This window comes from Catharus ustulatus, chromosome 1 (genome assembly GCF_009819885.2).
Source record: "Catharus ustulatus isolate bCatUst1 chromosome 1, bCatUst1.pri.v2, whole genome shotgun sequence".
Taxonomy (NCBI): Eukaryota; Metazoa; Chordata; class Aves; order Passeriformes; family Turdidae; genus Catharus; species Catharus ustulatus.
In genome coordinates this window covers 138,717,396-138,741,383 of record NC_046221.1, presented here as the reverse complement: position 1 = coordinate 138,741,383, position 23,988 = coordinate 138,717,396, and the positions used below count along the sequence as shown (strand labels likewise).

Below are 23,988 nucleotides of genomic sequence, written 5' to 3'. Positions count from 1 at the left end.
CTGCTCCGGCACAGCCCTGAAGGACTACATTTCCCAGAGGCCCCCGCGGGCGGTGGGTGGGCGCTGAGGGGAGGGAGTGCAGGAGAGGAGGCCTCAGAACTTGCTGCAGTTTCTTCACCGGCTCCAGCCATGGCTTCGCTCGTGAAGAAGATAATCAGCACTACTAAGGCCCCTGCACTGGGTCCCTACAGGTAATGCCTTAGCTAGGAAAGATCTGAGAGTCTTGGTGGGTAATAAGGTGACCATGAGCCGGCAGTGCCTTTGTGGCCAGTGCTTTCCTGCATCGGGAAAGTGGCCAGGAGGTCGAGGGATGTGATCCTGTCCCTCTGCTCAGCCCTAGTGAGGCCACATCTGGAGAGCTGTGTCCAGTTCTGGGCTCCTCAGTACAAGAAAGACAAGGAGGTACTGGAGAGGGTCAGCAGAGGGGCACAAAGATAACGAGGGGTCTGGAGCATCTTTTATGAGGAGAGACTGGGGGAGCTGTTCAGAGAAGACTGAGAGAGAAACTCATCAACAGCTCTAAATACCTCAAAGGCAGGTGCCAAGAGGATGGTGCCAGACTCTCTTCAGTGGTCCCTAGTGACAGGACAAGCAGAGGCCATAAACCAGAACACAAGAAATTTCAGCTCAACATGAAGAAGAACTTCTTTATATTGAGAGTGGCAGAGCATTGGAACAGGCTACCCAGGGAGGTTGTAGAGCGTCCCTCTCTGGAGACATTCCGAACCCAGCTGGATGCATTCCTGTGTCACCTGCTCCAGGTGACCCAGAGGACCCTTCCAACACTAACAGCTCTGACTTTGGGAGCAGGAGGTCTCTCGGGAGATGCAGGAGCAGGTTTTGCTGGGGGTTTGGCAGGTCCCTGGGGGTCTGTCAGGCAGGCCTGGGGCTGAGCAGGAACCCTGAGCAGGGGCCAGTCCTGGCACCCCCTCCTCCAGTAACCCCCAGGGACACCTGGAGTCTCAAAGCACGAGTGGGGCTATGGTGCCACTGCAAAGTGCAGCCTAGTAAGAAAAAGCATGTCATATAGGGAAGCTAGAGATGCTGACTGTGCAGGTTATGGAGGGTGAAGGCTGAGCCCAGTCCAGGGCAAGCTTGGTTAGATGGAGAATTCAATGCCTGGGAATTGAAAATTCTTTCTTATTTTGAATAGTTCTAAATGTTTTTCAGTCTAAAAACTTAATTGCTGTAAAAATATGTGAAATGTCCAACACTTCATAAGTATGTTGTTGTAGCAGTTCTGCATATAATTAAAATAAAGAAAAATCCCAGTCTTAATTGCAGAAAGGTTTCTCTTTGCAATTTGGATATGAAAAAATGTGCAGTCAGTATAATAGATTCTTATAGCTAAAGTACTGAGGGTTTTTTACCGGGACATTTTCTAAGAATTTTTAATTCTGTATTCAGGCTTTGTGTTCGCAATAGCATCTTTGTGCCTTCCAGGTGCATTTTTGTCTCCGTTACTTTGTATCCTGAGCTTTCTAAGTTCCAAACTCTTGAGTTTCTTATAGGCATTATGAAGATGGAAAAATACAAAGTGTAGAAGCAGAGAGACATGACATGAAGGTTAACTTCTGTAAACAATAAACTGTTGGTGGATTGCAGCCAGGGGCCTGGCATTGCTTGGCATCAGGGGAACGTCTAAGACACGGGAAGACAACAATTCTTTTCTGCACTGCACACCACTGTCCCAGCCTTCAACATAGCTTTCCACTCCAAAATGTCATGCTTATTGGTAGTTTTTGATTAAATACTGCTTATTATGGAACCTGTTAAATGTATGACAGGTCTAACGTCAAAAAGTTTATCCCTAACTTAGTTTATCAGATTTAAGTAAACTTGTCAAAGTCCAGAGAGCAGAAGTTGCACAAGAAATAACTGCCAAATCTCTGCTGTGAAATCTGAGCTTGGTTACATAGGAATGAGGGCTTAATGTGGAATGAAGAATTGGGAAGTATGGGCTTCATTCCTGGTTCTGCTACAGCCCTTCAGTATGCTTTTTGGTGACCTGTTTTTACTGTGTTTTTCTATTTCCTTAGCTGCATCCATTTGCCACAGTACCTTGAGATAGGTAGGTAAATAGATACATAAAAAGGAACATATCTGTGTCTATATTTCTATATGGGTCTATATTTCTCATTAATGTTATTAATCTTTTAAAAGACACTGCAGACATACTGCTCTTGTATTAATCCACAATCATTTGTGTAAAGATCTGATTAACGAAGAGCATGGTTCCTAACACCTTCTCTCTGACAGACAGTGTTGTTCTAAGGTCACAGTGTCTGCCCAGTTAAGCATTTAACGCTATAACCTGAAAGACTTCAGGTATACATTCACATCCTTACTGATTAATGAGTAGCTACGACTGGCCCTAGTTATTGAGGTGCATCTGCAGTTAAAGAATGATTTGGGTCTGTGGAGTTGAAGTTTTCCATAGCTTCACTTGTGCATTTGAGTGCAGTAAAGTGTACTCCTTGGCTGGTAAATTGTTCCTAATCTCGGTGAATACAGTATTCCACTGGTGAGCACACCAAGAAGGAGTTGAGGAGCAGAGAAGGGGACCCAGTAAAGGCTGGTGCAGATGCTGATGTGGCAGTGGTATCAGAAGGCTTCAGCTTGTTCTTTTCCAAGTTGTTCACGATTTAGGACTCTCCGAAGGTCTCTGTTGAGATAAACGTGTCACTGTCATTTGCTTTGTGATAAGCAGTACAAGACAATCTCTCTGGAGAGCCCATACCTTCTTGTTGCACAGTTCTCTGTGCTTCAAACAGAAACAAGAGTTTGTGCTCCGAGGGCCTCCCTCCACAGCAGGAATGGTAGGAAAGAAAATTAAAGAAGCCTGTGTGTACATGGACACATTTCTATCAACAGGACTGTGTCAGCTAGAAAGCTACCTTATTCACTGGTTTCTCTTCTTTGAATGGTGTAGTTGTATGATCTACTCCAGTTTTGTTAGTTGATGACATAAAAATAATCCCCATGTAAGATAATTTATCGTATCTGACAAGTTACTGGCTATTTTTCCCCTTATGAAATTATAGAATGTAGGACAGTAAAAGGACAGAAAACTTCAAACTGCCTGACCCTGGTCATTCGACTGAGTCCCTAGATTAGGTTGATCCCCTGTGAGGTGAATGAATTAAGACAATCCAACCGAGTGAATCTCAGTTGAGACATGCACTAAAAATATTCTCTGAATGTGTCCCTTTTTTCTCATCAACATGAAAGGGAAGCAAACCTCCTATTTCAGATACTTTGGGGAGGTGCCTAACTCAAGTTTATGTAGCTTGAGAGAGTTGTTGAATGGTCAAAGAATGCATTTTCTTGTGGAATGAAAAGAGATGTGAAAAATGGTGCTGACATGCCATAAACACTTTCAAAAGAATCTTTCTATAATTTTTTCACAAAATGTTTTTAATTATTGGTTGAAGAGAATTAAGTTGTGTCTCTTGCATATTTGCTAGGTAGTTTAAATCTTTGTTTTCAACTTTTAACTCCTTTCTAGTAGAGACATCAATAATTGCCAACTCAACTTCAGCAGAAGCACACTTGACATTTTTATATAAATGTTTTGCAAATAGCTTGAATTTAGCATTCTTCTGAATTAACCCAGCCAAGAAGTCACTCAGGTTATTTGGTGAGAGGAGAGTGATTGTTCTGGGGATGGGGCAATCAAGGTGTTCTGTTGACTGGCCAAATTCATTGCTCTGGAGGAATACTGCCAGAGAACCAGGGTGCAGGGTGTCACTTCACAGGTGTCACTCATTTTCATAGTGCCTGTTTAAGAAGAAAAATGTAGTTGAAAGGTATTGTCTGCTTCTCAGACTGGGAGGGAATATTTATCTGGGTGCAAAAAATGTTTTTATTTACTCTGCTTTCCCTCTGTGCTATCTGCTGTGTAGAACCTGTAGCTCAGTTTAGTTTTGTGTTGCTGCATCCATACCTTGTGCCTTTGCAAGAAACAGAGTTTATCTCCTCAAGGGCAGAGCTATGCCCTTCCATAGATGGTGTAATCCCAGCTCTTCAAAAGCGTAAGCAGACTGATGTGTGACTGCATGCACAGACTTGCATGTGCATAACCTCAGTCTTCTTTCTGATATGTTATAAAGTACTGTAGAAAATTTGAAATGTGCTTTCAGATTTGAAATTTGACATGTTTTTGTGGGGAAACAGTGGACCTAAAATGTCGGTTGTGTTTTCAGCCAAGCCGTGCTGGTGGACCGGACGATGTACATTGCAGGGCAGATAGGGCTGGAACCTTCCACTGGGCAGCTTGTTTCTGGAGGGGCAAAGGAGGAAGCCAAGCAGGTAAGAAGTCTTCCAGCAATTAACTTATAATGGAGTTGACAAGTATCTAATTAAACGTGGAATTGTGAGAAATTGAGGAGACTAGAAAGCACGTCACATCCTCCAGATGAGGGAAAAGCAGGAGGAAGTCATTCCATCTTAACTAAAGCTGTCATTTTTCCAACAACTTGGAAAACTTGGAGTAGAAACCTGTTTCATGTAGGAAGGTAAGACAGAACCAGTTTGAAGTACAGCAATAAAAACCCTGGCTTGAGTCAGGGAAAGTTTTACTCCCCCAGCAGCAAAGAGGTGGAGTGAGGTAATAGGATGAGATGGAGCTGCATCGTGCATTTACATCTAACAAATGCATGGTTTGATATTTATTAGATGCTCCCTTTTATTAGTTTTTATTCAGGTCAGTCTTTTTTTTACAGTTGAGGTTTTGCTGGTTCAGCTTACAGTAAAACATGGATTCAGCCAAGTCACAAGTCGTATTTACATAGTTAGATAAATATAACCCACCTGATAGCGAAGATATTTTCGTTTCATTTTTCTTTAGGCTCTAAAAAACATGGGAGAAATCCTGAAAGCTGCAGGCTGTGACTATGGCAATGGTAAGTGCTGCTGTGACTGTGGCAAAACAGGTGGTTCTTTTTACCTGAATTAAAATAGTAAAAAAATCAAGTGACCTTTAAAAAAAAAAAAAGCTACTTGCTGAACATTCAATTGTTACTAAAAGCTGGAAGCAACAAAAGAAATTGTGAATTTGGGTTAAAAAATGAAAGAAATAAATCTGCATGCAAGTCTTTGCAACAGTTATCAGTGGAGCACTGCCTTTCACCAAAAATTTCTGGCAATGGTACTAATATTTTAATTCCAACTGGGGAAGCTCAGGTACAGACAATGTTGCAGTGACTACAGACATTTTAAGCATCCCAGGCTTTGCTCCAGGTGCAAGCAGGTTTGTATCTATGGTGTTAACATTCTCAATACTTTCAGTACTTTTTGAGTGGAGGACTCTACTGGTGGAGCCATGCTGGGATTAATGCTGGGTTAGGCAGTCCTGGGAAAAAATTCTAGCACAGACTGTAGTTTCAGACCTTCTATGAACTTTTTTTTCTAGCAGCATATATTATATATGATACAAGTTACTGCCAGCAGCTGGCTTATAACAGCAATTTTCATTGATCTGCTTAACAGTTCAGTGTCTCTTGGAAGAGTGTGGCTTTTTCAGAGCTAGTCAGGAATGGCTTAATTCCTTAAAGTCTTTTACATACTAAGTGCTCAGATTTTTTAGGTGATTCCCTAGGTTGTAGCTCTAATGGTCAATATCTGTAAAACTTTTCAGAATGTTTAGAATACTTGAGAGAAATATATGAAATAAAAGCAAGAAATGCATTAAAGTTTTTCAATTTTTGTATGCAACTCAGAGGTGTATAATAACTGCACTTACATGATTTCTAGTTGTGAAGACTACAGTTTTGATGGCAGACATGAAGGACTACAATGATATTAATGATGTTTACAAACAATGTAAGTAGATATTTTGCTTGCGCTTTACCTTTGTGGCTTGTGGAACAAATGATGTTCGTAGTAGTCAAAGTGTTTTAATGACTCAGATGATGTAGTTCCACGTTCTTTGAAATTCCTGTAGAAATATTAAAATTTTTTATTTTCAAGTGTCAGATCAAGCAGACCTAATTTCATGTGGATTTGTGTTCTACCTTCCCACTAACTAGCTCGCTGTGAAGATCAGCTCCTACTATCCCTGCAGGTTGATGTTCTTTGCCTCTTTATCTTGCTTGATGGTCTGCTGTCCTGGCTATAATTCTACTTTAGGCAGCCTTCAAATGCTGAATTTCAGGTTTTATATCTCCATTTTTTTTAAGTCTGTATCTTAGAACAACTTGAGGGTCATTGTTATGGGACAGGGCTTGTTTTTTATACAAGGATGAGCCATGCTGCTCCCCTTGAATTAAAAAGAGAGCAATGCTTGGTCAGCAAAACTGAATGTAGAATGAAATAGGGGATTCCAACAAGCTGTGTTGTGCAGAATAATTTGAGACAATTTGCATGACCTCCTTATATATATAGCCTTGGCTTTTAATTAGATAGCAACATCTGGTCTTGAATGAAGTCTCATTGATGAGCAAATAACAGTCTCCTGCTTGTCAAAGTGTACTGGGGGGTGTGTGTGCTTATGCAGGGTAAAACCAGCCCAGCTGCATGCTTAGTTACTTGTTGCCTCCAACCTGGAGTTTGAGAAAACAGTTGCTGGGATTCTTTGCTTGTGAGTTATTATCTCAATGCATGACCCCAAAATTGCCATTATTAACAGTTTTGTGATAACTGTCACTAGTAAAACTTTGACTTCATTATGCAAATTTCTTGAAAATATTCAGTCATGTTGGACAGGACTTTGAGCAACCTGATATAATGAAAGATGTTCTTGGCCATGGCATGGTGGTAAATTGGACTATATGATCTTTAAATGTGCCTTTCAACCTGAACTATTCTAATATTCTATAAATTCAGCTCTTATATCTTTATTAGTACCCTTCCCCATGCCTTGCTCCAGTTCTAACATCTGTCATTGTCAGGTCTAAATGGGCATTGAGGAATAAATCAAGGGCCTATATTTCCTCTGTTTTCCTTTGATATGAGTAAAGTTGGATTCCTGGTGACTTTATGTGAATCTGGGATCATTGCTTATGACTCTTTTGGCAGGGGCCTGTTTCTCTCTCCTGCTCTTTTTGTGAAAGGGCCATCTCCCACTCCCTGGTGTTTGAAATTGCATGATCACCATACTGATTTAATCTTCCTTTTTCAGCCAAGTTGGTGTTAGGGCCCTGCAGTGTCAGCAGAATGCAAGTTACCACTGGCCACTAGGTCACAACTGCAGCTGACTGCTTGGGGATGAGTGGTGGCTTGCTGAGATTAAGAGCAGTCAGTTACCAAAACAAAACAAGGGGGAAGTGATAGCTGGCATAGAAGTGTTGTAGCCTTGGAAGTGAAACTGTTCCAATGATTGCATTTTATACAGATTACTTTGAACTGTGTTTTATCGAGCCAAGTTTAGTGATAGCTAGATGTTTCTGTTTAAATTACAGTTTTCAAGGCAAACTTCCCAGCCAGAGCAGCCTATCAAGTTGCTGCCTTGCCCAAAGTAAGTGTCACTTTTCTGTCTACAAAAAAACCCTAAATTTTCTGAAATACCTTACTACTGAAGCATTCTGACAGCTTTTCTTATTCTGAAATAGCTTTGATTGCATTTATTTTAATGAAGACTCTTAATTAGTTTATTTTCTAATTATGCTATTGTTATTGTCATACATTATCAGAGATCTGAATGTGACATACACATTTCTTTATGGTGGAAGATAGATATAACATTAGAAACAAGGGGTTATGATATCTGAGCGAGCATAAATTGAATTTACAATATTACTAACATTGCTAAATCAGTAATATAACTGTCAGAAATATAATCTCTCAAATGTCACTCTGTTCTTATGAAGTTCATCCAATTGCTTCATAAAATAAATACATTAAACTCCTAATATGTTTCTTCATTGTTTTTTTCCAGGGGGCCAGAGTTGAGATTGAAGCTATTGCCATTAAGGGACCTCTCCAAGATGCTTCAGCATGACTATAAGTAGAGACTTGGATATGTTACAATGGCAATTTTTGATTTAGTTAATACTTCTCCCTTATATCTGATTCCTACAGCTGACTAACAGCAGTTACACACAGCTGAAATCAGTAAATTTACTGAGGAAAGGTGCTTTCTTCAGGACTTACAATGAGTTATCTGCTGGCAAATCCTGAAAAGTGCCTGAGTCCTGCTAAAATCAGCTGAGCCAGATTGCAGGACAGGACCTGCCCTTTGTGGAGGTGACTGGTTATTCAGATATTAAGGTAGATACCTGGATGAATGTATTACAGTTACACTATGGGTGATCTGGACATGGAAAACTATACTGATTTGTAATAGTGGGTTTTTAGCAACAATTTTAAATCAGAAAAAATGACAGAAATGAGAGAACAGAACACTTGAATTGCTTAGCATACATCTTCACTTCCGAGGAATTTTACTGTATTTGTTTCTGAATTTTCTTAACCTCTTTCTTTACATAATAGATTACTGTTGGGACTCAGATATTTTCATATGTAAGCAATTGCTTGAGAAAGTTAATATTAATTTCAGAAGGAAGAAAATTATGATTTTCTGAAGTAAAGTGATACCTTTATAAATTAGATGAAAATTAATATCTGCCTGTAACCTTTTTCATAATCTTTTTCATAGCAATTCAACTTTGAGTATGTTTTGATTTTAAAAAAATAAAATTAAAAAATGTTTAATGAGAATAAAATATAATTGCAACTGCAAAAATGTGCTTGTCTATGATGGGAACAAACTTTTCTTTTCCTGGTTGTGGTTTAATACTCTGTTACAAAAAAAGTCTCCAGCTTGCTTATTCAATAATAAATAATTTGAACCAAAATAACAGGCTTATTATTTACACCCTAATATCTAAGGATTAAATTCTCCAGGACAGGAAGCTTTCAGCTACTATGTCATTACAGTTCTTGTAATTTTTTCCTCTGCCATTAAGGTCAGAAGCATTGGTTTGATGGGGTGATTAAGCAATATTGCGAAGTCCAACTGGTGATGCCAGTAACTTATCCCATCCTTCTGTATTGATCATCTGTCAAGTAGAAATGGATACTGTGAGAACAGTCAGCCCTATTTACCAGTCCTAGATTTGATGTGAAACAGTCATTCCTTCTTTTCACTGAGCTTATAAATTGTAACATTATAAAAAAAGATTCATAATGAAGCTGTCACAGCAAATATGTGCAGATATATGGATTTTTTTATAGTATTATCTTGCTTTCTTTCGGAGATAATTATTTTTGTTAGAAGCAAGATAATGCCTTTGTTATTTCAAACAGCAAACTTCCAACAGCCTTTGAAAAATGCCTGACTTTTTTCTAAATAAACTTCCTATAAATAAACTTCGATTAGTTTTGGCTTCTGTTCTTGTTCTGTCTTCTTGGCTGTACTAATAATGCATTTTATGCTCTATAGCTCTGACTCCATAAGCAATCCCACCTAAGAAAAAACATGGTCAGACTTGTTAGGAAAGAGTTAGTACTAACTAGTATGGCTGTGACTTTCTAGGAAACACAAAGCAGATGTCCCTTCATTTTATCAATTAATAATAATTTAAAATAATGTAATTGAATGGAGTCACATTTAAACTTTTAAATGGATTTTAATTCCTAATTTATATTTAGATTTCCCTGTTACAGCTTTGTTTAGGTGTAATTAAAATTTATTTCACTGATTTGTAGGAGATTTAGTTCAAGTTCATTGAAAATCATTCAAGAGTCTGGAACATGAGCTAACCTTTTATAACCACGATGGTTATCTTATTTCTTACTGCTCATGTTCTTCCCCACTGCCTTGCTAACCTGTGTCCTGCAGCTTTTGTGCCCACCTCGAACCCAACACTAGATGGCAGTTGTGATATTTTTTTGGCATTTAAGTCCATTATAGCGTTCCTTGGGAAACTTCGGTGATAGGAGAGTGAATTTGCTTCCACAGTAAGGGATAGTCTGAGACCGAAATGTAAATTAAACACCTGGAAAAAGTTCCATGCTGGATGCAGTGCAGAACACATTGCTTCCATTAAGTGCTTTTTCAGTAAGTGCCATTCTGCAAAAACTCAGGAACTGAAATTCCCTTTTAGCTTTATGATTCTTCAGGTGAAGGCAGTTGTAGTTTTTAGACTATATATTTAAATCAAAGCCATTCAAGACATTTTCTTGATATGTATTCTTTTGGTACAGGAAGTCTAGAATAACTGAAATGAACTCTCTTATTTACAGCTCTAACACAGTTTTCAAAATAAAAAAAATGCCTTCCACAGAGAAGTGTAAAACATTTATTTTATTTAAGCAGAGTTATATTATTTAATTTTATTATTTAAAACAAAAAGGCCAACACTCATGATTCTCCAATATGAGAAGCCAATCTCTTAGGTCTTAATTTGCAAACTACATAGACATTTAATAAATCCAGTTTTAAATAGAGGTATGTTAAAAACTGCTCTTTTTTTTTCCTTTGCTAGACTGAGTTGCATACAAAATACAAAGTTGCAATTCAGCTTGTGGCATCCTGATTTCAGCATTTAAAATTTGTTTCTGTCACATGTAACTAAAAAACCACAGCAAAACAGGCTGTCTTTCTGTCAAAGTAAAGCAATGTATAAAGTACTGAGATGAGTACGTTCTACCAGGTGTTTCTTTAGTAAGACTCTTTAAATTATTATATTCTCTGCAGATTAAACAATGCAAAAAATAAATTTCAGTACCTCGTTTTAATAAAACTGTGTTGTCTTAAACCACATGAACTTCCCCCAATCTTTTACCAGTACTTCCTCTTGCTGCAGTGTTTACCTAAAAACAGCTCCTCACTGAGTGAAAGAGCCAACCCCAGCCAGCCAGATGGGCAGGGATCTTCTGAGGTCCTACAGCGTGTATGTGTGTGTGTCTGCACAGAGCTGGCAGGATGCAAAATTTAACCTCTTCTAGGGCTGTGTTTTTTAGTAATTCGAAAAAAAAATTCTACCAGAACTTGCTTGTTAGCTTGGAAATTAAGTTTGTTCTTTCAAGTGTACTGCCCAGCACTTTCTGCAGTGAGGAGTGGTTACTTCTACCTTGGATGAAGTTAAGGGCTGAAGATTGTTTAGCTTTTGATGAAATACAAAACAATCATCAAAAATCCTTGACTGTATTAAAAAAAAAAAAAAAGGATTATGTTGCTTAAGAGCTGGAGGTGTATCCTGTAAATACAAATGTTGGAGCATATCCTTTTCCCAGCCTTTAATGTGAGACCAATTTCTGGTCCTTGCAACCTCTGTGTAGTCCCAGGTTTGCAGAGGCAAACAAACTGGCTCTTTCTCCATAGTACTTGCTTTGGTAGCTCCCAGACCATGAGATCTCAATTAAATTTCCGTGGTAGGGACATCTAATTTCTCAGGGCAGGAGTGTTCAGCATAATTCTAGCAGGCACATTTTGATAATTTAGGTGATTTAACTTTTCATGTTTAACATAGTATCAAGTATATTTCCTCTTTAGGAAAGGAAAAATAGAAATCTCCTGTTGTGATTATAGAATAAGGATGAAGATGATTGATAAAGACTGCTACTGTTGAGTCACTGACTGGTTTATATTCCTCTTGTTTTCATCTGCATTGCTTAGTGGCTTGAAGAAGCTGAACAGTGAGGAAGAACATACATAGTCACCTGTCTTCCTTGTTGCCACAGTGGTAGAATGACTCTGAGGTGAGCAGGTCATTTTGACTCCCTTGTATCTTCACATTTTATTTCCAAGTGCAGTCTCCTCTGTTGCTATGAATACTACTGATCTCTCTCACAGAGCTCTTGTTGGTTTATACTTAAAAATAGCTTAATGCTTGCCAGACTGCAGTTCATGATCTTGCCAGTAGTCAGCCTGTCTCTGCCGATTTAATCTCCTGTGTTTCAGAGTGGGGCTGTGCTGGCACATGTGCTGGTGGCTGAACTGAATTCCCTGCTCACAGGAGGAAATCAGCCATGAGATGCAGCTGAAGATGGAAGTGCTTTGGGCATCCTGGGACATGGCTGTAGACCCAGCCCAGTTTTATGTCACTTTGAGGTTCTCATTCTGCTCAGTACCTATTCCTCAAATCCTCAGCTCTCAAAAGTTCATGGTGTTGTTTTTCATGGATTCTTTTCTGGAATGGGTTGGGTATGTGGATAAAAACTTCGAGTACTTCTGTTTGAATTTTTGATGCTCGCTTTAATGTCAGTAGATTTTTTTAATAGAACTAGCAGCTCATTTTAGCTTCTCTGTTACAGAAGGCTAGAAAAACTAAAAATTAAAATTAAAATTAAAAGTGACATCCACCTAGCAAAAATTTCCAAAAAGAAAAAGCGTTTGGGTTAGGGTGTTGCCTACAGGAAGCTGACATTAAATGAAGCTGACAAGTTCATAAGAATGCTGCTAAGCAGAAAACCTTAGGTTCAGTGATACAGCCAAGAACTATCAGCTTACACAAAAGGTTAATAGGCCAAGGATATAAATTAGATTATTTAATGCAAACCAGAGTCAGCTGGAATCAGACATGTACATGCAATATGAAATTATCTCGTAGAGGGGACTTGTATAATTTGACAGGATTTTTGTTAAGTCCTTTAGTACAATAAAAGAACAATATCGTGCTTGCCATTTTTAGGTAACTGACCTTTTCCCCATGTCCTACATCCTTATGCCAGAGAATCTTGTAAACATAGTCCCCAGAAATGTATTACATAGAGTCCCTTTGCACAGGACATAGCCTCAAGCTGTGCCAGCAGAGGTTCAGGTTGAACATCAGGAGGAATTTCTTCACAGAAAGGGTTGTTAAACATTAGAATGGACTGCCCAGGGAGGTGGTGGCATGACCATCCCTGGATGAGAAATGACTGGCTGTGGCACTTACTGCCATGTCTAGTTGACAAGGTGGTCTTCAAGCAACATTTGGACTGAAGTAACTTAGAGGTGTTTTCCAACCTAATTGATTTTGTGATGCTATAACATTCGCCATCAGAACAAATTTCTACTCTTTATCTCACCCAAAGCACAAATCATATCCAGGGCCTGTTTTCACAGGAAATTTGTTTGAAAATACTGCCATTCAGCTTCATCTTCAAAATTATTATTTAGCATTTTGGAAAATTACCCATACAGTCCCTGATAGCATATTTCCCCAGGAGGACAGCATTACAGTTAAATATATAGTAGGTAACCTTTTCTTTGGGAACAGGCTTATATTGGTCTCATAGACAGATTTATAACTTCTCTCTTGGAAATCCATTTTAGAATCCATAAATGCATATGAGGAGAGCTACACAGCTAAAGACAGGTATTATTGACCATGAATATTAACAGCTGTGAAGTTATCTTCTAGAATTTATACAACTAAAACATCCTACTCAGTTAAAAATGCCTCTTCTCCCTGCTCCTGCAGAAGTCATCACATATATTGTACTACAATCCCGTCAATAAATTTGAATTTAAAAATGGGGAGTGAGCAGCATTCAGGGTCCTGGACACTGCACTCTGTTATCTTCTGTTTTCTGGAAAACTCACTTCTGCATTTAGTTAGAGCTTGGTAAATGGGCACTTTCCTCTGCCAGTCCCCTGCATGCAGTACACTTCAGCAGCTGCCTACATTGATAATCCAGGCATTCAGAGAAACTGCCTACAACCATTTAAAGACAGAAAAGCTACACTCTATTCTTTATCCTATATAATGTTGGTTGAAGGTTTCAACGATTTGAAGTCAGTTATCAGAACCTGGGAAAAACTCCTAATTGAAAAAGGAATCATCATACTGCTGTTGAAAAATTATTCTGGTGTGTATAGAAGGCACTCTGTGGCAAGGGAGACAAAAGTTTGGGTATTTCAAACACTTGAAGTCTTGGCAGCTTGACTTCAAAAAGTCTGTATTATATAAAACTTTTTCCGATGCCTTCTTTTCATGTGTCTGCAGCTTGTGGTTCAATCCATAAAAGCCTTTCTATTTTCCCAACTCAATAAAATTTTAAAATATTCATGTGAACAGAAGAGCAGGTACAAGAAGAGGATGTTCATTGAGACATAACTTCTATTCCTTGTTATTAGCTGTCTCTGAAACACATGGAAAAAAATTAATGTAGCAATTAATTGAAGGCATAACTTGATATTCACTAAATCTGACAGGAACTCAAAATGAAATTTCCCTGGAAGTATCACAGGAGGAAGGGGATATCTGCTCTTCTCCCACATCTGTAAGAATGTTCTGTGTGGACCTAAAAGCAACCACTGGTTCTGCTTCCTCTTCCCCATTCTGTTCATACACAGTCTTCCTCTTACAGACATTAACATCACCTCTGTGTGTCACTGCTATAGTCTCAAGCTCCTCCTCACCCTGCTGCTTTTTATCTTAAAAACTTTTGAAATCACTACATCATTCCAGTCAGATTTGGCATAGAGACAGGCATTTCATGGACAGTAAATCCTAAATAAGGACAAGAGACAAAGAGCATAAATTGAAGTACAGGGTATTACCCTTAAATACAAGATTTATTTTTTCTGTAAGGTCAGTTAAGTTATGGGAATAGGTTGCCCACAACTGATGGAGTCTTCACCCCTGGGGATGCAAAACCCAAGAGGACAACCTGTTCCTGCTTTGAGCAGGAACAAGTTCCAGAGGTATTTCCTACCTCAGCTATTCCAATACAAAGTATGGCTGGGGACTGTGTCCAGCTTCTGAAGCTACTGTTGGCCATCAGCAGCTGAGCAGCTCTGAGGCTCACTTGACAGCTGAAAGATAGTGCCCAAAGGGGTCATTGGCTGAAATCACAGTGTCTGGCCATCCCAGCTAGAAGACTCTGCAAGGGTAGGGAACATGAGAATGAGGGACTTCCTCACACCGAATTGTGGTGTTCTGTGAGGGTGGGTAGGGAACATGGGAAAGGTGGGAAATTTGCATGGGAATGAAGGTGACCGATGAAAGACATCCAACTGCAGTGGTTCTCTGTGACTAAGAAGACTATTAATGTAACATGAAAAAAGGCAGCTCACTCTAACAGTTTCAAATTCAACACACTTAGCATGTCACTGAGCATTCTCTTGTTCTTAGGTGGACATCAGCTACCTTTAGAGCCCTATTTTTTTTAAACTGGAATCAGCTTGTATCCTCTTAGTCATACCCTCCTAGAGACAAAGCTGTGAATGTTTTTGATGTCTATCAAAGTAAGAATTTTTCCATTCCCTTAAGCAGTCTTGCTTTCCTGTCCAGAATCTTGCTTTATTTCTTCAATATCTTTTCACAATGGAAGAATTGCTCCCTTACACAACAGAATCCCAGGTTTACATGGTCATCATTCCGTTCTTAGCATTGTTTGCTCCTCTTGCCTGCAGCTGTTCTCTGAGCTGTGTCAGTGCACTCCCATCCTCTGAAATGCATTACAGACATAGAAGCAGGACTGCTCTTTCTGCTCCCTTACAAAACTGTTGGGGAGAATACTGTCAAAGCAGGCAAATGCAGGAAGAATTTCAATAAAGCTGTAGTCATCACTGGGTGTAATTTCTGGAAATGTTCAAGGCCAAGTTGGATGGAGCCCTGACTAACCTTATCCAATGGGTGGCATCCCTGCCCATGGGAAGAGGGTTGAAACTAGGTGATCTTTAAGGTCCATTCCAACCCAAGCCTTTCTATGGTTTTCTTACTCTTCAGCAACAGGAAGATGTTCTTTGAGGTTTCCTAGAATCAAGTTAAGTGCTTTGCTGAATTCAAAGCACAGAGATATGATTCTTTGCAAAAGCATAGGAGCTTTTTAAAAAAGACATAATTTTAAGACATTAAAAACAAGTTGGTTGATTAAACTTGTTTTGACTTAATAGGCAAAGCTATCTGACATAAATTTAAAGATTCTGCAAAAGAAGAGTTGTCAATGGCCACCAACTGCTTGTCTTCATGGACTAGCTTAAAAAGTAACAATCTGTAAAGATGAGCAAGAGTCAAACATGAAAATTAAAGGGAGGTGAGCTTTTTTTTTTAATCACTGCTGATCTAATTTTACTTGGGTAATCACAAGGTCATACAGACACATAAGTCTTGACCAAACTGCCTGACCACCACTTGTCTTACAGACTGCAGTGCTTATGCTGAAAACCATTTCCCTTAGCCCTCTAGCAGAAGCATAAGCAGCAGTGCAACAAGCTGTCTTGCCTGCCCTAAGGCTGTGACACATACTGGCATTGGGAAGGAACCAAAGACTGCTCAGCCCATGTGCAAGAGGTTCCTCTGAAGTCATGGAAGACACTGGTGTAAGGTATCTGCCACCCTTTCTGCTGAAGCTGTTCTCTCCTGAGTTACAGAAGTATCACTAGCCCAGGGAGATTTTGAGCATGACTAAGTATGCTAGTGGTTAGGAAGGAGAGGGAGAAGGTGATTCCAGCTATTGCAATAACATTTTCTGAGGGAAAGGAGTTGTCTGCATTGCCTGCTCATCCTTTTCCACATTCCAGCAATACCATAGGGTAACCTGTGGTGGTGGAATCACCCTCCCTGGAGGCGTTCAAAAAACGTGTGGATGCAGCACTTAGGGACAGGGTTTAGTGATGGCAGCACTGAGTTAACAGTTGGACTCAATGATCTAAGAGATCTTTTCCAACCTAAATAATTCTGTGATTCTAATTCTGCCTTCTGGGGCACATGTACACCTTACATGATAGACTCAAGTGTGAGGTTCTTAGTGAATGTGGAGAAAGAAGAAGAAATAACTTCTGTAGCAAGACTGTGGTGACAGAATTTTGACCATAATCTCAGAGTTTACCAGAGGTACAATCTTATCCCCTTGAATTTTTCTCTTCACTGGTGTGACAGTTTTCCAGAGGAACTTCATTTGTCCTGTGACTTTTCCTTCCTACCATGTGATTGAATATGCTGTGTAATGTGCTTTCACCACAGCATCACACTGCTTTTAGCTGATAGGGAGAACAAGGGGATCTAAAATGACTGGCATAGAATGGAAATCACAAAGCAGCATTAAAGCTTAGCTTACAAAAACAAGCCTGCAAATAATAATGAGCAGAGTCATGATTTTAACAAAGGTTTTTATTTTCCAAGACTGCGTGTTACAGTCTATCATTCTTCCCAAAGAGGGAAAAGTTATCACTGGTAAGGTGTACTGTATAAAGCTGACCCATGTAAAAAGCATGACTTCCAAATGATTGCTTCCAAAAATGTATTTTAATGTAAAGTATTTTTGACTCTCTTGTGTAAAAATGCAGAAAGCAGCTGTATGTCAATGGGGGAATAACAAGATATCCTCATTAAGACAGCACAGTCTTTGCTGTCTCTTAAACAATAACCCATATGGTCCTTCCCTCCTCTGTCAACATACCTATCTCTGTCGCTGCTGCACTATCCACAGCTTCTCCTGTTTCTTCTTTTGTTTCAGGCCCTTTACTTACTGTCTCACTGAGCAGCTCAGTTTCCACCTGTTCTCCCGTCTCACCTGGGAATGGTAACCATGGAGATCAAATTAGGATCCACTAAGTAAAAGTACCAAGTGCCCCAGCTCCTTTCTCTAAACCTGATTTTGCTTTGTCAGCTCTTCAATGCCCCTTACCAAGGTACCCCCCCGAATGAACCCACAGAGAACAAACAGGATGATCCCAAACACTTTTCATCATCCAGCTCTATGGTTGTCTCATGCCCATGAAGTTCTCCTAATGCTTTCACAAAATCCCCTTGATGCTGTATCCAAAGGACATAATGAGTACTATTTCTGTTCAAATTATTTTTCCTGGATTTTATTTCATAGATGTGCAGTTTTATTTGCAATTGGACAAAACAGAAATAGAAAACATGGTAACATGCAAGTCTGGCTGAAACCCTGCTTTCCCAGGCAAGCTGCTGCCTAACTCATTTCCTTCCATAGTTCTGGAAGCATAAAGGGAAAGCAAAACAAATGCTAAGTATCATATGTACCATAGCATAAAAATAGAAAATCCCTTCTTCATCAGATGCCTCTGGAAAGAGAATGCACACAAGTTAAGGTATTGCTTCTACCTTGGAAGTAATAGGAGCAAAACTCTTTTCCCCAAAAGCTTCATTCACCTGCCCTGCACACATCACTTGGTGCTAAAAGCCCCACAACTCATCTCCAGCCAGCCAGACAACTGTAAACATGTTTCTATTGATAAGAGGTGACAGTGCAAGGTCCAGGGTGTGCTGCTCTGCCTCTGGCAACTGCCCTGAGGCTTAGAAATGGTGAATAATGAAATTGGAGTGTGCAGCTGGGCAGGATGTGTGTTTAACAGGTGAGCAACCTGTCATTTGCTGCTTACATAAAACAAGGCTTTATTTCAAAGGACAGATGCCTATTTTATGTAGAGGACAAAATTATTTTGTGAAGAGACACAGGAGAGGACAAAGCAATCCAACGACCATGCTCAGCTACTGGGATGCAAAGAATAAGATTCATATAGCCAGCCCAGAGACATGCAGCACAAGGTCACAGGATCAGTGGCAGTGTGTATAACTGGCTCTGGACTTCACACAGATGAGTCCTTCTGCACCTCCCACTTCTTTAAGGCAAAAGTGGAGTGAGGATGCCTCCCTGCAGAGAAATACTCCTCGTGTGCTTCACCTACTAATTCCCTGAAGAAGAGCGACCCCAGGAATGTATCTGATTCCTTACTGATCTACTTTGTACCATTTAGGAGAAATTTGGTTCCTCCAGTGAAGTATGTTGATCTTCTGGATGTGCAGTCCATGTCCTCTGGGCACTAACCCAAGGACGAGCATAGCCTGCAATTTCCAGGAAGGAGCTAAAGGTCCTTCCGGAGCACAGGGAAATACCCATCACCTCAGGCACCACTGCTTCCTCACACAGCCTCTCTCTCCCCACCCAGTCATCTCCAAGCATTTGTGCAAAGGCAGCCCTGTGTCCCTCTACTACTTCTGTTCTGCTTGTCTTGTAGCCAAGCTTCTAGGACAGACTGGACATGCCAAGTTTGCATCAAAGAGATGCTTTTTCTTCTACATCCAAGCATGCACCCTCCAGCTTTATGTGTGCAAGGACAGTTGGTTTGTAATTAGTACATGTGACTAAGTGATAGAGCCTTTGGGCTCTATTAAGGAATGTCTGAGCTACCCAGAGACACAATGTTTTAAATGAGGGGTATGGTGGGACATTTTACCTGCTAAGAGCAAAAAGAACATGAAATGAAGTAGAAGAGGTGGAAATGCTGATTAAATTTATTACAGCTTGGACTTGTAAATCCGAGGCTTCCCCAGCCACATTCTTCTATGCCTCACATCATACGGACTCCCTGGACCAAATTCTGACTCCAGAAGCTCGTTTGAGGCTCTTAGTAAAGCCAAAAGGACCCATGCAGAAGTCCCTGGAGGTAAATTTTGGTCTCCTGAATTTATGAAAGCACAAATATTACCCTCAGTGAGGTGGTCCTCTTCAGTAATATGTACTTTCTCGATGACTTCCCCTCCAGAGCTGTCACTGTCCTCTACCAGCCCACTGTCCTCTGCTGCTCCTGGAGATGGTGCCCCAGCATCTTCTGGTGCTGGTGGTGAAGGCCCCCTGCTCTCCTCTCGCCACGCAGAGGGCAGCTCAGAGCTCTCCTCCTCTCCTGCGGGCAGGGGCTCAGTGCCCTCTGGCTCCTCCCGTTTACTGACCGACTCTGTGTTCCCCTCCACATCCAGGATCGTGGCTGAAGCCTCCTCTCCTGGCAGCTGCTCGCCTGGGCTGGTCTCAGAGGCAAGGCTCACATACTCTGCTGGGTCCAGCTGTGTTTGGTCAGCTGTAGTTCCATGGTCATCTGCAGTCAGGGTGTTTGCACCTGATGATGCTTTTAGTTACAGTATGGCAAGGAAAGGAAAAAGAGAATTACAGTTAATTATTGAATGGGCACATAAACTGGATGACAACTAAACCCACAGTGAACCACACAAGCACTGCCTGTCAAAGAGCTCCCTCCTGGCTACAGATAATACTCCCTCACAGGTCTGCTGCACATATCCACACATATCCAGTAGAGGATGATGCTGCTCTTAGATTAATAAGTTTTCATTTGATGCATGCAATACATTTGTATATGAAGAGACCAAGTCTATGTTCTATTACATTTTCCCTTATGAATCTGCAGTGTGCAGGTGGTTTGCTGGTGATGGGACACTGCAAGGAAGCACCTTTTCCTGCCCCAAAGCAGGCACAGGATCAATGTGAGGAGTGTGAGGGAGCTGCTATCCTGCATGTGAGAAGTTCTGGTGGTACCTTCAGATGGACTGAATATAAACCCTGAGAACCCAGGGGATGAGCAGTGTCCACTTTGGGCACAAAACCCACTTTGTCTGTCTTTTTCAGTAATAAACTACCATTCATATTATGATTTGTCTAATAAAAAAATCAACAACAGGAAGCCTAAACAAATTAAAACTTCTGCTTCTTTCATCAACTTCTTGGCTACTAAACCACGGGTTTTGGCAGAAAAAAAATTATGCATAAAGAACTGACCAAATTGCTTTGACAGGTATTTAAGCATAAAAGGTGAAGACTCAAATGAGCTATACCTACCTATCAGACTGATTTACTGACATTCTAATGTAATTCAGTCTGACAGGATCTTGTACTTAACCTTTTCCTGAAGAATGTCAGGATGAAATTCCTGGTAATTCAAGCATGAAATCTGTTTATATAATAATTACAAAACTGGAAAAACTGTGTATTCTGAGAAAATGATGATTGCATTATCAAAGGCAGTAAGCAGAACCATGTGATACTGTTCACAGATGAACACATCTGTGTATGTTCATATGGACATAGATGAACAGGAAAAAATAGTACACCCTGCTCTTAAAACATCTGCTTGAACACTGCTGCCCTTAAAGTAAGTTTACAGTTCTTTTGAGACATTCAAACAAAACACCTTCCCAGCCAGTGTCCCCTAGTCAGCATGTGCCTACAGACCCAGGAAGGATGGCTAAGCCAGAAGAAGAGCAAGAACTGAGAATCTGGACTGTTGAGACAGACAAAAGGCAATTTCAACTGTGAGACAGATAAAATCTCATTTGTTCCAGGAACTGTCAAACCATGCAAGTTTCAACTTACCCTTCCAAATCTACAGGGGTATGGCAACTCAAACAACAGGAGGTAAACTCAGCTTCACATCTTGGACAGCAGACCCCCCCCACCCAGGGCAAGACCCTGCTTCTGACAGCTGCTGAGGGGCAGGAAAGGGCAGAGGGCCCCAGCCCAGGGGGCTGAGTGTCAATCTGTCAGTGGAATTTCTCTGTCAACCTGTTCAGTCAACCCTTTTCAATCGGTTTACACTCAGTCCCCACATATCCAATGGTAATGGGGGCTGCAGCCCACTTACATCCCCTGTTCTTGCATTATGAAAAACAGCAAATATATCTCCCTTATTACTTTCTCTAGATCTCTATCACACCTTGTCTTTCAAGCACTCCTTTTCTTAAAATGAAGCTCAAGGTGAAACAGATACCCAATCAAAATAATAGGGAGTAAATCTTAGACTTTAGCTATTCTAAGCAGTGATTTAAAAAGCAATGTATGCTCAGAGACCAGACATTTGATCTTCTCACATTTTTATTTTTCATCCCTTTAGACACTTTGCTCAGTGCCAGAGGGACAGAGAGCATTTAAAACCGACAGACAGAAACAAATGAGCCATGAAAATTAGCATGTTATATAAAGTTTTAATAATTCATGTTAGCAGTAGAAGAAGCAATTCAAATATAATATTGAATTCTAAGAATCTCTGTCAGCTCCTACGAACATCAGCCATGTAACTTCCAGCTAGCCCTCTCTACATCAAAATGTTTTATATAAATTGGATTATAAAATACTGCCATGCAAAACAAGATCTGCACTGCTGGAGACCCTGGAAGCATTTCTCTATTTTCATCTGATATGCAAAGAATTCCCTTATATGGAAAAAATAAATCCTCTCAGTAATGTGTTCAATACCTTTATCCCCAAGAAAAATGAACATCATGTGGCAGTCAGCATTCCTAGGATTCCTTCTATTCTAGTTTTTTTTTTTTTTTTTTAATTTAAAATTTATATTTTCCATGCTGTAGACTATTTCAGCTGGAGAAACAAAGAAAAATGCAGAGAATGTGAATGGGCCATGGCTACAGTAATTTCTCTTTTCCTTTCCTTTTGGAAAGGCCTCAAAGTTTTGTGAGTTACATGTCAACAGAAGAAAATGAAATACATATTTCTCTATTAACTTATTTAGAGAAGTCTTGGGGCTTTTTAAATGGTCTTTTCTTATTAAAGTAAATCAGAAAATTGTAAAACATACCTGGTTAGTTATTGCCAAATTAATGCAGATCTTTCAGCTGTAATTACAAACTGCACTTCATCCTTACCATGACATTAGTGTATATATTTACTACATTTCATGACCTATCCAGCCAGGAACATGCTTCTATACAGAAAATACTCAGAAGAAAATACTTCTGCTGTTTCCTTGAGCCCTTTAGTGTTCCTGTGCTGGTATCTTTTAGTGGAGGATGGAAAGGCAGAGGAATTGGTACGTTGACCAGGTGAAGGAGACAGCAGGTACAGCATAAAGAGGCTTCCCTGATACTTCCAGCAGGGCTCCTCGGTTTGCAGGTGTGTGCTGGCTCTGTAGTGACACAGGCAACACTCACCCACACAACCTGCTCTCCTCTCTGCAGTCACAAGCCACAGCACCACGAGACAACACACAGGATATAAACCTACAACACACAAAACTATGGATGCTGCAGGCAGAGCAGCAACAACAGATCATAAGACTATTGGAAAAAATGCAGCAAAATGAAATGCAAATAACTTTTTTGTATCTGCCTTCAAGATACATCTTTCTGAGAAGACAATTCCTGTAAATGCAGCATTCAGGTTCTTACAGAAGCGTTTCCAAACCTTCCTTGGAGCAAAGAGCTAAATATGATGAATATGGAAAAAAAGTTTTGTTTTACTTCCACTGAATAGCAAGAATATTCTTATGGAACATCCTACAAATATACCTTGTTCATAAAATTAGTCTGCTGTGACTTGAGCCAATTAAAGCCGCAGGAACATTGCCGATGCTGCACACTATGTCGGGGTGGACTTTGTAAGAAAAAGGAAGGATTCTGGGGTCAAATATCCACTATTCTTTTAAAGAGGGAAATAAAGGGCACTAGACTGACAAGGTACTATACAAAAGGACCAACAGCAGGACCTGTCTGGAAATTAAACCAACAAAAAAAGCCTGGGGAGTGGAGTGGAGCGGAAGGGACTTAGGCATTCATTCACAAGAAACACCAGTTTCGGAGCCATCACTCACGGGGCGCAGCTCCCTCCTGCGCGAGCAGAATGAAAAGCCGAGGCAAACCCGACGGGCTCCGGCCCCGCGGGATTTCTGCGGGACGCGCACCTGCGGCGCCTTCCCCGCGACGGAACGGGACGGGACGGGACGGGACGGGACGGGACGGGACGGGACGGGACGGGAGGGACGGGAGGGACGGGAGGGACGGGACCACCCCGATAACAGCGCGGCCCCCATCCCCAGGTGTCTCCGCGGGCAGCCCCCGCCCCGCTCCCCCGGCCCCGCTCACCCGGCAGCGGCGGCGGCTCTTGGGGGCGGCTGCGGGCGCTGCTGGAGCAGCCCATGGCGGGGCGGGCGGGCTCTGCAGCCGCTCCCGACGGCCGGGTCGGGTCGGGTCGGGCCGAGTCGGGTCGGGTCGGGTCAGGTCCCGTCGGGTCGGAGCGCGGCTGGCGCGGCCGCCGGGCAGAACCGACCTACGGAGCCGGGGGCGGCCCCGGCGATGGAGCCTTAAATCCGCCCCCGCCGCTCAGCCCGGCCGTGCCTGCCCCGGGGCGGATTTCTGCGCTGTGTCAGGATGCCACAAGTGTGAGTGGCAGCAGGCGGGAGGGGACTGCAGGTCGGTGTGCCCCGGAGTTTAACCCTGGGGATGTGCACGTAAACCTCGCTAGCAAGCTTTGAGCCACGACAGCATCGAGCAGAGGAGACCCATAGCCCGGGTACGAGGGTCCGGGTCTGGGCAGGGGTATCAGAGGACTTGGAGCCGCGCCGATGTT

General features: G+C 41.2%; 2 protein-coding genes across 3 annotated transcripts; one reads left to right on the top strand and one right to left on the bottom strand.

The window, feature by feature from the left end:
* The first annotated feature begins 49 nt into the window (after window positions 1–49).
* RIDA (reactive intermediate imine deaminase A homolog) lies at window positions 50–9,325 on the top strand. The gene is made up of 6 exons (XM_033079103.1): window positions 50–191; window positions 4,206–4,311; window positions 4,850–4,904; window positions 5,755–5,823; window positions 7,401–7,456; window positions 7,877–9,325. The coding sequence occupies exons 1-6, from the start codon at window positions 130–132 to the stop codon at window positions 7,937–7,939; spliced, it is 411 nt and encodes a 136-aa protein (XP_032934994.1). The 5' UTR covers window positions 50–129; the 3' UTR covers window positions 7,940–9,325.
* Window positions 9,326–11,636: 2,311 nt separating this feature from the next.
* ERICH5 (glutamate rich 5) lies at window positions 11,637–23,562 on the bottom strand. Of its 2 annotated transcripts, XM_033070300.1 has the most exons (4): window positions 23,505–23,562; window positions 19,331–19,744; window positions 17,275–17,388; window positions 11,637–14,011 (listed from the first exon to the last, which is right to left on the bottom strand). In XM_033070300.1, the coding sequence occupies exons 1-4, from the start codon at window positions 23,557–23,559 to the stop codon at window positions 13,989–13,991; spliced, it is 606 nt and encodes a 201-aa protein (XP_032926191.1). In that variant the 5' UTR covers window positions 23,560–23,562; the 3' UTR covers window positions 11,637–13,988. The 2 variants fall into 2 exon arrangements, with proteins under 2 accessions (XP_032926191.1, XP_032926105.1); XM_033070214.2 differs by lacking the exons at window positions 11,637–14,011; window positions 17,275–17,388 and having other exon boundaries at window positions 17,421–19,744.
* Between the last annotated feature and the right edge of the window lie 426 nt (window positions 23,563–23,988).